Below are 16,258 nucleotides of genomic sequence, written 5' to 3'. Positions count from 1 at the left end.
TATATGTGGCAGTTAAACCCATAAAAGGGCCTTGCGCACTGGAGGCCGTGGGTTCGACCCCCCACCTCGCCTCGTGATTTTTTGGAAGAAAAATAATACACACCCGTTCGCTATAAAGCAGCCGCGCAACGAACCATCCCACTGATCCTATGTAGCGTCGGTTCTGCTCCAAGATTCGTGCGACGGCAGGGAGGGCATTCGCTGCCAAATCCCCCCTGGCTGACGGTCGCCAGTTAGCATTTCCGACTATTTATGGGTCAACTCTGACACGCAAACTTTTTTTTTAGGGACCCCCTATGGCACAACAACTGTTTTTCCCTAGAAAGGCAAGAGCGATCCTAAAAAAAAAAAGAAAAAGAAAGAAAGGCAAGAGCGGAAAAAGGGGCATTGTCTGGGCTAAACGGGCCACGCAGGAAGTGTTGTAGTCGGAGTCTCGGAGTGGGCCGCCTCCGGCACCGACTAGGCAGCCGAAAGAAAAATAAAGAGCAGGGCAGAAACCCCCACCGCTCGCCCGCTCCGATCCCCTCTCCTCTCGTCCCCCGACTCCGCGCCGCCGGCGAGGGTTTGCCTCGCGCCGCCCGCCCCCACGGCCGCCGCCGCTCCTCCTCTCCCCGAGCCGCGCCTGCCCTCGGCCACGGGCGGGCGAGAGCCGAGCCCCCTGCCGCCGCCAGATCCGTCGTCCTCGAGCTCAGGTAAGAAGGCCCCGTCCAATCCCCGCCCCTCGAATACTCCGTCACAATTCGGTAGTGGGATTTGTAGTGTGTTGATTGATTTCTGTACCGTTGTCCCGCGGCGCCGTCGCGGTCTGCAGGGACGTGCCCCGGCGCGCAACCCGCGGGGACGCCGGAGATGAGCTACAGCGGGAGCGGCGGAGGGAAGCGCCTCCGCACGTCGCCGAGCGAGGCGGACGGTAGCCCCAGGCGCCGTCGTGGGTCGCCGTCGGTCTACTCCCCTTCGCCGTCGCCCTACCGGTCGCCCTCGCCGCTGCCGTCCCCGTCGACCTACCGGTCGCTCTCGCACTCGCCGTCGCCCTGCCGGTCGTGGTCGCAGAGGCCGCCCAGCGACGACGATGCCGACGATCTGAGCCGCAGCCGCGGGTCGGACGACCTCGACCGGCACGGGCGGAGGCCTGCCTGGAGGCCACACGCGAACAAGGAGCTGGGTGAGCACGGGCGCACCGGCGAGTTCAGCGTCCGGATCGATGACTACGACCGCCTCTTCACCTGCAAGGCCTGCCGCCGCATGCTCTCGCCGCCGGTCTACCAGGTGACTTTCATTTGCAGCTGTAGCACAGTTTTATTTATCATTGCGGTCATAATCAACTCAGCCTTGTTCTTGATACATGGTGTGCGTGCAGTGCCCCTTCGCCCACGTCACCTGCTCGAGGTGCCACGAAGAAGTCGGGGACAACCGATGCAGCTGCTGCGGCAGCGGCAATGGCTATGGGCGCAACCGCGTCGTCGAGGAGTTCCTAGGCCGCATCCGCTTCTCCTGCCGCAACAAAGTGCATGCCTGTGAGGCCTTCCTTCCGCACCACGAGATGCGCGAGCATGAGCAGACCTGCCGCCACGAGCCTATCTTCTGCCCTGTCCCCCAATGCGGCTTCGCCAGCCGGGCTGTCGCACTCACGTCCCACCTCACCCTCCGCCACCACTGGGACACAATCAGGTTTCACTATGATGAGAACTTCCGGGCCTCTGCCTTCACGTCGACCATCTTCCAGAGCCGCGACGACGGCGAGCTGTTCTTCCTCGACAGCTTCAGCGAGGGCCGTGGCATTGCTCTGTCCATGATCTGCATCCGCCCTGAGAACGCCCGTGAGCAGGAGTTTGTGTATGAGCTGAAGACGCCGGTAGGCAACGGCGGCAGACGGCCCTGGCTGCAGATGCAGTCGACGGCGCGGAACACATCGCTGCGGCACGGGCTGGGGGAGAAGGAAAAGGTCTTCCTGCTGGTCCCCAAGGACTTGCCAGGCACAGAGGATGGCAACGTGGAGGTGTGCATCCGTAAGTTTGGCCACCAGCGCGACTCTGTATAGGTTAGGCGACCTTGCTTGATGGCGATACTCAGCTGAATTTTATAGGATTACTGCTAGTAGTAGATTCCAGTTCATTGCTGAATGTTGATGTTGAGGTAATCTGAATTTCATATTGGTGAACGCTTGGTCTGTTGTGGATTATCGGATTGTTGAGATGGGGAACTTAAGCACCGAACGTAAGCTCTGTTAATTGTCATTTACAGTATATGTAGATACTTGTAGGCTTTTATCTGAGTATGAAGATTTGTTTTTAAGATAAGCTTTGGTAGCTTCATTTTGATCTGGCCTTGCACATGTCGTTTCATCTCACGAATTCGTTATGCAGCGCGTCTCTGAATTTCATACTGATTGTTCATCCTGAAGTCCCATTGATTGTACCAGATGTTTCTCCGTTATCAGGGCGTATGCCATTTTTCTCTTGCTTTCTTTGGATGTCAATTGTGGCTGCATATCAAGAGCAGCTTGCAGGAGTAGTGAAGAAACAGCGACCCTGTCACACTGCAAATTAACCAGGGACTGGTTGCTGCAGTTTGTTCACCTGTGCTCATGTTACTTCTCCTTTTGCCAAGAGCTTGCTTCCATCTTATCGACACTTGCAATTGCGCAGTTTTGGTTTCTTTACTGTTTAGCTTCACATGAGGCACAGTAGGTAATACTTCACTATCTAACTCAGCTTTCCCGCATCTATTTTGTAGAGATGCAAGCCATGTCTAAATTTTGGCTCGTCGATGATTAATTGTCTTGTGATTGGTGAGCTTATGCTTGCAATAGGATCCGAACATCAGACAACAACAGAAGTTCATTATTGCAGCATCAAAGCTGCACTCTTGCAAATGCAACAATTGGACACAAGAAACTTGTGATTGCTACTGGGTCCTTCGTTATCATATACTGTACGTACCACTTAAAATATAGAGGCAACAACATATGATTGCCACGGGTCCCAACAACGTCCACGTCTTCTAGCAACAACACACATGATTTATAATTTTCTAAGAAGAAAACACTTCCGACTTTCTATCTAGTTGACCCTGAGGAAGGTGTTGAACTTTTTACTTTGCGGGAAAATCAACTTGTATAATTGTATTACACAATGAGCAGGATTAGAATCTAGTTAACATAGCTACACCACATCACTAGTAAAGTTGGAATATGTCTTATGAGTAATACAAGTGTCATGGCCTCCTCTCCGTAACAGTTAAATTTCATGCGCTAAGTAGGCATAGCGAAATCAACCCATGTTGTTTCTCACGGAAAGATTCACTGTTGCAAGTAATCAGACTCAACGACGATTGGTAAGGAGCCCCTGATTTGCAAGGGCCATACCCTCCATTACTGCCGATAGCTCAGCTTTGAAGTCATCATGACAAGCAGTTGCTGGCAAGATATAAAGATGATTGCCCGCATTGGTACTGAGCTTTACCCACCCCGGTTCGGAGGGAGAGGAAGCCGGTTCTACTCAAAGGATTCACGCTTGGCAGTAGTTGTTGGGCTTCCAAGTGAACGGGTTTGCATCAAGCGACCTCTCAGTTGAGAGACAAAGATATCAATCTGTCAAGCCAACACCCCTAGCCTTAGTCAAGCAGCACCTCAGAACAAATTAAGAACCCACTTGTGCACTGAACGGTTCTTGTGAGGTTATCTGTGTCACTAGCTTTGCTAATTGCAGATAATGTGTCAGAGTTATTTTTTACTTTTGAAATAATAAATTGCAGAAAATGAAGTAGATGTGAAAGTAGGTTGAAGAGTTTGTCACGGAGGGAATTGGACCGGGGTTCTTAGGTTCACTAGTAGCATCTCTCAAAGCAGCGATGACACATAAACACAAGCACATGCATGTGTAATGGTCAATCAAATATTCATGACAAACATAGTATACGTTTGGATCATGTTATACATGCATTATGTCTATAATCTACTAAACTGATTACAATTGCATGTAATGGCTTCTACTCCACCCAAGGTGCTCAAAGGCCTCGAGAGAATGAGTGAACTATCATTTTATCCATGGCGAGGCAAATCCGTCTAAACTTTTCTTCTCTTAGCCCTCACCGAAAGCATTTTATAAATAGGCACCTACTCCATCTAATTTACACCACCCTTGTAAATCTCTTATATACACCAGATGGAACCAAGTGTCTAGATGATCATACTAAATAAATAAATTTTGTAAGCATAGCTGAATTGCCGATATGCTTCATTTGTCAGTGATTATTTTCAGTACCATGCATTTGTTGAATTTATTGCGGTATCTAATTTGGAACACATTGCAAATGGAACAAATTATACTCTACAGGGTTCTATAAGTATGCAAACCTAATAATACACTAGAAATCACTATTAAAATATTAACCAGACATTATTCTTTAGAAACCTCTCACATGATATTTAATGAAAATAAAGTATACATGAACATATGCATATACAGACATATATGTAGTTGCGCACTATGTAGTTTGTTTTCAATTGTCACAAAATAAATTCAAAAATAACTTATGGCACATCACTTAATTCAAATTTAGCATAAACAAAGTGACCGCTCATATATATTACAACTCACAACGATGAACACCGATTAACAATACCTACTAAATTATGTGATTAACTATACCAACTAAAATTAAAGTTATACTCTTTAATACAATAGTAAGATAAAAATAAAAATAAATAAATATAAAAGTTTAGTATAAACTATCAATTTTATTTTGCTCTCTGCCTCCGGCGACTCTCCTGCGCGTCTTGTTGCTCCAGTGCAGAGTGAATGAGGTGGATTGGAACGAGAAAAGGATGCGACGGGGTGGTGGGCTGTTAAAAAGCAAGTGATGGCGCACTCCAAGTTTCTTTACCCACTCACCGACATATGGGCCCATTTATCGGTTGGGTCAACATATGATGGAGACGGTACACGAGAGCCAACAGTCGTAGAGGTGGCAGCCGATCAGAGGACGCTCTCTGGCTTGGTTGCAGTTTGTTTTTCTTTAGGGGCTTCCTTAGGACTTAACCGAAATTTTTAATTGAATCAACAACAACAACCACGGAATCAACGAGTATTTATGGATGGGAAAATTCACAAAAGGTCACTAAAATTGTTTTGGAACTCACTTTGGTCCCTCTACTTCAAAATACACAAAATACAATCACTAAACTTGCTAGAGAGGTTCACATACGATCCTTGATATGTTTTTGTGTACGTATTAGCATACGTGGCGCTGTTGTGGGACAACGTGGCGTTGACCGGACATGTGGCTTAAATAGCAGGAATACACATGTACTAGAGTTTTTCTTTTTGCAAAGTGAGTCAGAGGGATGGCGTGGGCGATGATCGCGTATAGCGCGGACATCAGCCTAGTCATCTTGCCCATCAGGGCGATGACCTTATCCCCTCTGTGCCAGCACATCGAGGCCAACAACGCCATGTAGTGGTCCTTCCCGATCGAGACGCCGACGCGCCTAGGAAGTTGACGAGGTCCGAGCTGGCAAGGTTGGCCGTCGCACCGGCCGGCTGCTCGGCAATCGTCGCGAGCAGAGCGACAGAGCCATCCACAAAGTCCTGACGGTCGTCGGAAAGGAGGTTGGCGAGCACGCTCACGGCGCTAGCGGACACGGCCTTCCCAATGTTGCTCGCGCTGTGGAGCACCCCGTGGAGGCTCACCAGTGCGTTCTTGCGGCCGCGGTAGGCGCCCTCCCTCATGAGGTGCACCAACTTCGGGATGGCCTCTAGGATGCGGTTGGTCCTAGTACTCGCTGTTCGGCGAGAGGTAGAACGGGATGGCCACCGCCTTCTGCCGCGCCTTGACCTTGGCCGCGACATTGAAGACATCAACGATGAGCCCGAGCCTGCCCGCCTCCACGAGCGTGCTTTGCCCGATCATGTGCTTTGAGAGGTTGAGGAGGCTGGCAATGGCGTTGTCCTGGACGGACGCGTCCGTCGAGGAAAGGAGGTGGAAGAGGCACAACATGGCGTTGGCCTCCACAAGGCACGCTGGTACACGTTGCGCTTCGCCAGCTTCAGGACCATGTACGTCGCCTTCTTTTGCTCCTCGGTGTAGAACTGCATGCACCAGTCAGTTTATCCAAGAGCTCAGGCTAATGGAAAAAAAATGTGAAAATTGCGCAGCCGGGTCCTAAATTCAAGACCTCTCGGTTTTGATACTATGTAGAACTGCACGCATCAGCCAGTTCACCTTAAAGGTCAAGTTCATGGGGAAAGATGAGCTATGTATTATCAATACCTATTGGGCGGTACGTCACGAAAATTGCCCCCAAAGTTGCAAAATATTACCCACTAATGCCATCTATAAGTGATAAAAAATGTTTCACATAGGGTAACCCCCGGCTGGGCTGGCCCATGATGTAGGGACCTCCTATACTGCGCTCTTCGTGCTGAGAGAAGACGCAACCTGCCCGGTTGGGCTGGAGCATGTCCGGGCGGGCTGTTTTTTAAATTTGTTTTTTATTTTTATTTTTATTTTTTTACTTTAAATAATTTGGAAATTCAAAAAACTCCCAAAAAATAAAACAAATGAGAATTTTGAAATATTATTTTCATAAATAATAAAATATTTGTGGATTAAAAAATATTCGTGATTTATATTTGTTTTCCTTAGTTATAAGATGTTTGAAAATTCGAAAATAAGTGTTCGGAAAATCAAAAAATGTTCATGATTTTCAATTTTTTTTGTGTATTATAAAATGTTGATGAAATTGAACAAAATTTTGCCAATCCAAAAAAGTTTATGAATGAATAGATATCCTGAATATTCAAAAACTGTTCGTTACTTACAAAATAGTTTATTCATTCTTAAAATGTTTGCTGATTCAAAAAATGTTCATGCATTTTAAAAGATGTTCATTAAATAAAAAATGTTTATTAAATAGAAAAATGTTCATTAAATCAAAACAAATCTTTGTAAATTTAATAAATTATTTCACCAATTTCCAAAAATATATTTGTCAATTCTAGAAATGTTCGCCGATTCAAGAAATCTGTTTAAGCGAATGTTCACAAATTTTTAATAAATATTTGCAAATAATATAAAATGTTCATGAATTTAAGAAAAGTTTCCGTGGGTATGATTATACGATATGCATCACACAATCTCAGATTCATCTATTCAACCAACACAAAGGACCTCAAAGAGTGCCCCAAAGTTTCTACCGGAGAATCACGACGAAAACGTGTGCCAACCCCTATGCATAGGTTCATGGACGGAACCCGCAAGTTGATCACCAAAACATACATCAAGTGAATCACGTGATATCCCATTATCACCACAGATACGCACGGCAACACATACATCAAGTGTTCTCAAATCTTTAAAGACTCAATCCGATAAGATTACTTCAAAGGAGAAACTCAATTCATTACAAGAGAGAAGAGGGGGAGGAGAAACATAAGATCCAACTATAATAGCAAAGCTCGCGATACATCAAAATCGTGCCAAATCAAGAACACGAGAGAGAGAGAGATCAAACACATAGCTACTGGTACATACCCTCAGCCCCGAGGGAGAACTACTCCCTCCTCGTCATGGAGAGCACCGGGATGATGAAGATGACCACCGGAGAAGGATTGCCCTCTCCGGCAGGGTGCTGGAACGGGTCTAGATTGGTTTTCGGTGGCTACGGAGGCTTCTGGCGGCGGAACTCCCGATCTAATCTCCGTTCTGGAAGTTTTAGGTTACGTAGGTATATATGGGTGCAGGAGGTACGTCGGAGGAGCTACGGGGGTCCCACGAGGCAGGGGGGCGTGCCCTAGGAGGGGAGGGGGGCGCCCCCACCCTCGTGAGCACCTCCCGTATCTCCTGACATGGAGTCCAAGTCTATCCAGTGGCTTTCGTTCCAAAAATAACTTCTCCAGTTGATTTCGTTCCGTTTCGACACCGTTTGATATTCCTTTTCTTCGAAACACTGAAATAGGCATAAAACAACAAATCTGGGCTGGGCCTCCGGTTAATAGGTTAGTCCCAAAAATAATATAAAAGTAGAAAATAAAGCCCAATATTACCCAAAAAAGTAGATAATATAGCATGGAGCAATCAAAAATTATAGATACGTTGGAGACGTATCATTAAACGTCATCCGTAAATGGGTGGCTATTACTGCGGCTTACGGGTTCATGGAAAAGTGTGTCAAGTAATTTGATAGCTCAAGATTGGGATTTTCTCCTCCGACGATGGAGAGATATTCTCGGGCCCTCTCGGTGTTACGGTATCCATCATCGTCTGGCCAGACACAGTGTGATTTGATCACAGGGATGCCGGAATATGAAAACGAGAAAAGAGAACAAAACCGGTAATGAGGTAACTTGCATGGTGGACAAATTGTTCGTCCACAGGGATGCAATAAATCTCACCTCGGGTGTTTGTGACATATCGCGAAGCAACATGAATAGCCCACTGCAACTGGAGGTTCACTCGAATATTCATTCGTGTGAGTATAGGGGTCAATATGGGTGTCCACGGCTCCGATGTTGATCATTGATCAGAAAGTGTTCCGGTCATGTCTATGCTTCACCGAACCTATAGGGTCACATGCTTAAGGGTCATCTATCTGCTGAATACTAGACAGGGAGTCTGAGAGAAATTTGCCCAGAAAGTTTCGGAGACGTGGAAGAGTTCCGGAGAGAGAATAGCGAAATAGTTTCATAAAACCGAAAAGTTGTTTCGGGATATACCATTAAGTCAAATTGGTTTCGGGACACGCCTGATAATTCTTGGAGTGTGCCAGAATTATTCTGGAAACTTCTGGGAATTTTTCGGGATAAAAAACCGGAAATGTTCCGGAGCTGCCGATACCGGTTTGGTTGTTTTTTGCAGATGAAATTCACTAATCTGAAATTGTTTCGGAATGAATCCAAAATCATTTTAGTGGGTAATGTAATTATTCTAAGACCCACAGAAATATTTTTGGATTTAATGGACGCGAAAAATTGTCTTCATGAATAGTGAAAACGCATTCTTGTTTGCTTTTCGCAGATGAAATTCACTAAACCGAAATTGGTTCGGAACGCGTTGAAAATTATTTTAGTGGGTACTGGAAATGTCCTGAGCCCACATAAATATTTTCAGTTCGAACGGACGCTGAAAAATGTCATCGTGAATAGTGAAAGTGCTTTTTGCTTGGTTTCTTGAAGAAGCCACCTTGAGGGCCTTTTGGTATTATCCCCTTTGGCTTCTTGGAGAAGACACCCTTGGGCTTGGCCTATAAATAGGGGTGGAGGGGCTGCCTAAAGACACACTCTTGCTCTCATACAAATGCCATGCATGATCTGGCTCTCTTTCTCCCTCCCATCGAAATAGTTTCGTAGAGTCGAAAGATTGTCTAGGTTCCGGCAGGAACTAGTTCTGGACGGCGAAGCCCTGCCAGATAGATGACACCGTATGTGTGCAACTCTATAGAGAGATCGTAGTTTCGGTCTTAGTTCGAGAGTGCCTCCCGAAGGGCTCTCCGTGTGACCGTCCGAGTTTCAAAGGTCCTCCCAAAGGGCTGTTCGCGACACCGTCCGGGGGACTGTCCGACCACCTCCCGGAGGGCTGTCCGAGGGACAGATTAGGGTATACATCCTCGCGGTTGGGAGGTTGTAAATCCTAGCTGCGGGGATCTGCACCGCCGATCTTCATCGACTCTACTTCCTGCTGTGCTACAAGTCGGTAACGAAAAAGATCAAACCATGTATGCAGTCCCCATAGTGGTCCTGGGCTGGTGCGTAGGTCCGAATTTTTTTGTTTTCAGCTGTGTTACCCTACAGTGGCATCATGAGCCGTGCTATGCGTATATGCAGGTTGCGATCTGGAATACATAGAGATGTATGGGTGTTGCACAATATAATTAGGTAATAGATGAGTTCTATTACTAAAAATTATTTGTGCGGGTAGCTGATGAAATCTGTTACCCGATGTTCTTGTTGCTTCCCTTGAATTTGTATAATCCTGATCTTGACGGCATGGTGGAATCTCACAAAGTTCTGGCAATCTGCCATCCTTTCATGCTGCTCCTGAGTATGCTGATTGACAGATCAACGAAGTGCTAACAGTTCTTTAGGTTCCACCATAGTTAAAGAAAGATGGATGTTTCGCAAACGAAAGGGCAATGCAGATATGATCTGCACGGGGGTCATGTGTATGACGAAGTTTAGTATGGGGTTCGAGATTTTATTATCTCGTGCTTCATACACCCCGCAAAGTTAATCTAGCGACTTGAATTATCATACTTGATGATGGACGTTGGTAGCTTCGATTTGTTTTGAAGCCTTAGAAGCCACGAAAAACAAGTTTTTGCATGAACCGATTAGAGGCGTCTAACTTGGTTTTGTAGGAGGGTTTGCATATGCATGTGATGTGGTATAGCAGTGCTCATAATAATTTGATTATGGATGAGATAACTATATAATGTAATTAACATGACCTGCGTTTCATGATTCATCATGATGGCTGGAGCCATATGATTGTCACTTAAATGACCTGCGTGTCAACCTTAAGTAATGCACTTATTTTATTAGCTATAGAGATAGCAATATTATCTGGTGCATCGACAAGGTGGTGGCAATCTTGTTGGGGAACATAGTAATTTCAAAAAAAATCCTACGCACACGCAAGATCATGGTGATGCATAGCAACGAGGAAAGAGTGTGATCTACGTACCCTTGTAGACCGACAGCGGAAGCGTTAGCACAACGCGGTTGATGTAGTCGTACGTCTTCACGGCCCGACCGATCAAGCACCGAAACTACGACACCTCCGAGTTCTAGCACACGTTCAGCTCGATGACGATCCCCGGACTCCGATCCAGCAAAGTGTCGGGGTAGAGTTCCATCAGCACGACGGCGTGGTGACGATCTTGATGTACTACCGTCGCAGGGCTTCGCCTAAGCACCGCTACAATATTATCGAGGATTATGGTGGAATGGGGCACCGCACACGGCTAAGAATATGATCACGTGGATCAACTTGTGTGTCTAGGGGTGCCCCCTGCCCCCGTATATAAAGGAGCAAGGGGAGGAGGCCGGCCGGCCCCTATTGGCGCGCTAGGAGGAGTCCTCCTCCTAGTAGGAGTAGGACTCCTACTAGGAGGGGGAAGGAAGTGGGGAGGGAGAAGGAAAGGGGGGCGCCGCCCCCCTCTCCTAGTCCAATTCGGACCAGGGGGGAGGAGGCACGCGGCCCACCCTGGCTGCCCCCCTCTCTCTCTCCACTAAGGCCCATATGGCCCATTACTTCTCCCGGTAGGGTTCCGGTAACCCTCTGGCTCTCCGGTTTTCTCCGAAATCACCCGGAATACTTCCGGTGTACGAATATAGCCGTCCAATATATCAATCTTTATGTCTCGACCATTTCGAGACTCCTCGTTATGTCCGTGATCACATCCGGGACTCCGAACTAACTTCGGTACATCAAAACTCATAAACTCATAATATAACTATCATCGAAACCTTAAGTGTGCGGACCCTACGGGTTTGAGAACAATGTAGACATGACCAAGACACATCTCCGGTCAATAACCAATAGCGGAACCTGGATGCTCATATTGGCTCCTACATATTCTACGAAGATCTTTATCGGTCAGACCGCATAACAACATACGTTGTTCCCTTTGTCATCGGTATGTTACTTGCCCGAGATTTGATCGTCTGTATCTCAATACCTAATTCAATCTCGTTACCGGCAAGTCTCTTTACTCGTTCCGTAATACATCATCTCGCAACTAACTCATTAGTTGCAATGCTTGCAAGGCTTGTGTGATGTGCATTACCGAGAGGGCCCAGAGATACCTCTCCGACAATCGGAGTGACAAATCCTAATCTCGAAATACGCCAACCCAACATGTACCTTTGGAGACACCTGTAGAGCTCCTTTATAATCAGCCAGTTACGTTGTGACGTTTGGTAGCACACAAAGTGTTCCTCCGGCAAACGGGAGTTGCATAATCTCATAGTCATAGGAACATGTATAAGTCATGAAGAAAGCAATAGCAACATACTAAACGATCGGGTGCTAAGCTAATGGAATGGGTCATGTCAATCACATCATTCTTCTAATGATGTGATCCCGTTAATCAAATAACAACTGTTTTGTTCATGGTTAGGAAACATAACCATCTTCGATTAACGAGCTAGTCAAGTAGAGGCATACTAGTGACACTCTGTTTGTCTATGTATTCACACATGTATTATGTTTCCGGTTAATACAATTCTAGCATGAATAATAAACATTTATCATGATATAAGGAAATAAATAATAACTTTATTATTGCCTCTAGGGCATATTTCCTTCAGTCTCCCACTTGCACTAGAGTCAATAATCCAGTTCACATCACCATGTGATTCAACACTAATAGTTCACATCACCATGGGATTAATACCCATAGTTCACATCGTCATGTGACCTATACCCAAAGGGTTTACTAGAGTCAGTAATCTAGTTCACATCGTTTATGTGATTAACACCCAAAGAGTACTAAGGTGTGATCATGTTTTGCTTGTGAGATAATTTTAGTCAACGGGTCTGTCACATACAGATTCGTAAGTATTTTGCGAATTCTATGTCTACAATGCTCTGCATGGAGCTACTCTATCTAATTGCTCCCACTTTCAATATGTATCTAGATCGAGACTTAGAGTCATCCAGATCTGTGTCAAAACTTGCATCGACGTAACCCTTTATGACGAACCTTTTGTCACGTCCATAATCGAGAAACATATCCTTATTCCACTAAGGATAATTTTGACCGCTGTCCAGTGATCTACTTCCTAGATCACTTTTGTACTTCCTTGCCAACAACAGTGTAGGGTATACAATAGTTCTGGTACACAGCATGGCATACTTTATAGAACCTATGGCTGAGGCATAGGGAATGACTTTCATTCTCTTTCTATCTTCTGCCGTGGTCGGGTTTTGAGTCTTACTCAATTTCACACCTTGTAACACAGGCAAGAACTCTTTCTTTGACTGTTCCATTTTGAACTACTTCAAAATCTTGTCAAGGTATGTACTCATTGAAAAAAACTTATCAAGCGTCTTGATCTATCTCTATAGATCTTGATGCTCAATATGTAAGCAGCTTCACCGAGGTTTTTCTTTGAAAAACTTCTTTCAAAACACTCCTTTATGCTTTGCAGAATAATTCTACATTATTTCCGATCAACAATATGTCATTCACATATACTTATCAGAAATTCTGTAGTGCTCCCACTCACTTTCTTGTAAATACAGGCTTCACCGCAAGTCTGTATAAAACCATATGCTTTGATCATCTCATCAAAGCGCATATTCCAACTCCGAGATTCTTGCACCAGTTCATAGATGGATCGCTTGGAGCTTGCACATTTTGTTAGCACCTTTAGGATTGACAAAACCTTCTGGTTGTATCATATACAAATAAATCCATTAAGGAATGCAGTTTTGTTTATCCATTTGCCGGATTTCATAAAATGCGGCAATTGCTAACATGATTCGGACAGACTTAAGCATAGATACGAGTGAGAAACTCTCATCGTAGTCAACACCTTGAACTTGTCGAAAACCTTTTTGCGACAATTCTAGCTTTGTAGATAGTAACACTACTATCAGCGTCGGTCTTCCTCTTGAAGATCCATTTAATCTCAATGGCTCGCCGATCATTGGGCAAGTCAATCAAAGTCCATACTTTGCTCTCATACATGGATCTCATCTCAGATTTCATGGCCTCAAGCCATTTTGTGGAATTTGGGCTCATCATCGCTTCCTCATAGTTTGTAGGCTCGTCATGGTCAAGTAACATGACCTCCAGAACTGGTTTACCGTACCACTCTGGTGCGGATCTCACTTTGGTTTTACCTACGAGGTTCGGTAGTAACTTGATCTGAAGTTACATGATCATCATCATTAGCTTCCTCACTAATCGGTCTAGTAGTCACAGGAACATATTTCTGTGATGAACTACTTTCCAATAAGGGAGCAGGTACAGTTACCTCATCAAGTTCTACTTTCCTCCCACTCACTTCTTTCGAGAGAAATTCCTTCTCTAGAAAGGATCCATTCAAAGCAACGAATATCTTGCCTTCAGATCTGTGATAGAAGGTGTACCCAACATTTTCTTTTGGGTATCCTATGAAGACGCACTTCTCCGATTTGGGTTTGAGCTTATCAGGTTGAAACTTTTTCACATAAGAATTGCAACCTCAAACTTTAAGAAACGACAACTTAGGTTTCTTGCCAAACAATAGTTCATACGGTGTTGTTTCAACGGATTTAGATGGTGCCCTATTTAACGTGAATGCAGCTGTCTCTAATGCATAACCCCAAAACTATAGTGGTAGATCGGTAAGAGACATCATAGATCGCACCATATCTAATAAAGTACGGTTATGACGTTCGGACACACCATTACATTGTGGTGTGCCAGGTGGCGTGAGTAGTGAAACTATTTCACATTGCTTTTAACTGAAGGCCAAACTCGTAACTCAAATACTCTTCTCTACGATCAGATCGTAGAAACTTTATTTTCTTGTTACGATGATTTTCACTTCACTCTGAAATTCTTTGAACTTTTCAAATGTTTCAGACTTATGTTTCATCAAGTAGATATACTCATATCTGCTCAAATCATATGTGAAGATCAGAAAATAATGATACCTGTCGCGAGCCTCAATATTCATCAGACCACATACATCATTATGTATGATTTCCAACAAATCTGTTGCTCGCTCAATTGTTCCGAAGAACAGAGTCTTAGTCATCTTGCCCATGAGGCATGGTTCGCAAGCATCAACTGATTCATAATCAAGTGATTCTAAAAGCCCACCAGCATGGAGTTTCTTCATGCGCTTTACACCAATATGACCTAAACAGCAGTGCCACAAATAAGTTGCACTATCATTATTAACTTTGCATCTTTTGGTTTCAATATTATGATTATGTGTATCACTACGATCGAGATCCAACGAACTATTTTCATTGGGTGTGTAACCATATAAGGTTTTATTCATGTAAACAGAACAACAATTTATTCTCTTACTTAAATGAATAACTGTATTACAATAAACATGATCAAATCATATTCATGCTCAACGCAAACACCAAATAACACTTATTTAGGTTCAACACTAATCCCGAAATTATAGGGAGTGTGCGATGATGATCATATCAAACTTGGAACCACTTCCAACACACATCGTCACTTCACCCTTAACTAGTCTGTGTTTATTCTGCAACTCCCATTTCGAGTTACTAATCTTAGCAACTGAACTAGTATCAAATGCTGAGGGGTTGCTATAAACACTAGTAAAGTACACATCAATAACATGTATATCAAATATACTTATGTTCACTTTGCCATCCTTCTTATCCACCAATCACTTCGGGTAGTTCCGCTTCCAGTGACCAGTCCCTTTGCAGTAGAAGCACTTAGTCTTAGGCTTAGGACCAGACTTGGGCTTCTTCACCTGAGCAGCAACTTGCTTATTGTTCTTCTTGAAGTTCCCCTTCTTCCCTCTGCCCTTTTCTTGAAACTAGTGGTCTTGTCTACCATCAACACTTGATGTTTTTTCTCGATTTCTACCTTCGTCAATTTCAGCATTACGAAGAGCTTGGGAATCGTTTCCGTTATCCCTTGCATATCATAGTTCATCACGAAGTTCTACTAACTTGGTGATGGTGACTAGAGAATTCTGTCAATCACTATTTTATCTGGAAGATTAACTCCCACTTGATTCAAGTAATTGTAGTACCCAGACAATCTGAGAACATGCTCACTAGTTGAGCGATTCTCCTCCATCTTTTAGCTATAGAACTTGTTGGAGACTTCATATCTCTCAACTCGGGTATTTGCTTGAAATATTAACTTCAACTCCTCGAACATCTCATATGTTCCATGACGTTCAAAACGTCTTTGAAGTCTCGATTCTAAGCCGTTAAGCATGGTGCACTAAACTATCAAGTAGTCATCATATTGAGCTAGCCAAACGTTCATAACGTCTGCATCTGCTCCTGCAATAGGTCTGTCACCTAGCGGTGCATCAAGGACATAATTCTTCTGTGCAGCAATGAGGATAAACCTCAGATCACGGATCCAATCCGCATCATTGCTACTAACATTTTTCAACACAATTTTCTCTAGAACATATCAAAATAAACACAGGGAAGCAACAACGCGAGCTATTGATCTACAACATAATTTGCAAAATACTACCAGGACTAAGTTCATGATAAATTTAAGTTCAATTAATCATATTACTTAAGAACTCCC

The 16,258-nt window shown here is 44.5% G+C and overlaps 1 protein-coding gene and 1 pseudogene across 1 annotated transcript; one reads left to right on the top strand and one right to left on the bottom strand.

Moving 5' to 3' along the window:
- Nucleotides 1-484: 484 nt before the first annotated feature.
- On the top strand, nucleotides 485-2,311 carry LOC125540324 (E3 ubiquitin-protein ligase SINA-like 2). Its single transcript, XM_048703933.1, has 3 exons — nucleotides 485-692; nucleotides 812-1,266; nucleotides 1,358-2,311. The coding sequence occupies exons 2-3, from the start codon at nucleotides 850-852 to the stop codon at nucleotides 2,036-2,038; spliced, it is 1,098 nt and encodes a 365-aa protein (XP_048559890.1). The 5' UTR covers nucleotides 485-692; nucleotides 812-849; the 3' UTR covers nucleotides 2,039-2,311.
- A 2,921-nt stretch (nucleotides 2,312-5,232) lies between these two features.
- On the bottom strand, nucleotides 5,233-5,729 carry LOC125538398 (annotated as a pseudogene).
- Between the last annotated feature and the right edge of the window lie 10,529 nt (nucleotides 5,730-16,258).

Source organism: Triticum urartu, chromosome 2, assembly GCF_003073215.2.
Source record: "Triticum urartu cultivar G1812 chromosome 2, Tu2.1, whole genome shotgun sequence".
Classification (NCBI taxonomy): Eukaryota; Viridiplantae; Streptophyta; class Magnoliopsida; order Poales; family Poaceae; genus Triticum; species Triticum urartu.
Note: the sequence above shows the minus strand (reverse complement) of the source record. Positions and strands in the feature narration are given on the sequence as shown.

What these genes read in the sequence shown, in the direction of transcription:
- LOC125540324 (XM_048703933.1), top strand. Translation starts at nt 850, where the DNA reads ATGAGCTACAGCGGGAGCGGCGGAGGGAAGCGCCTCCGCACGTCGCCG. An exon ending in TCTCGCCGCCGGTCTACCAG is followed by an intron (nt 1,267 to 1,357) that starts GTGACTTTCATT and finishes GTGTGCGTGCAG; the next exon opens with TGCCCCTTCGCCCACGTCAC.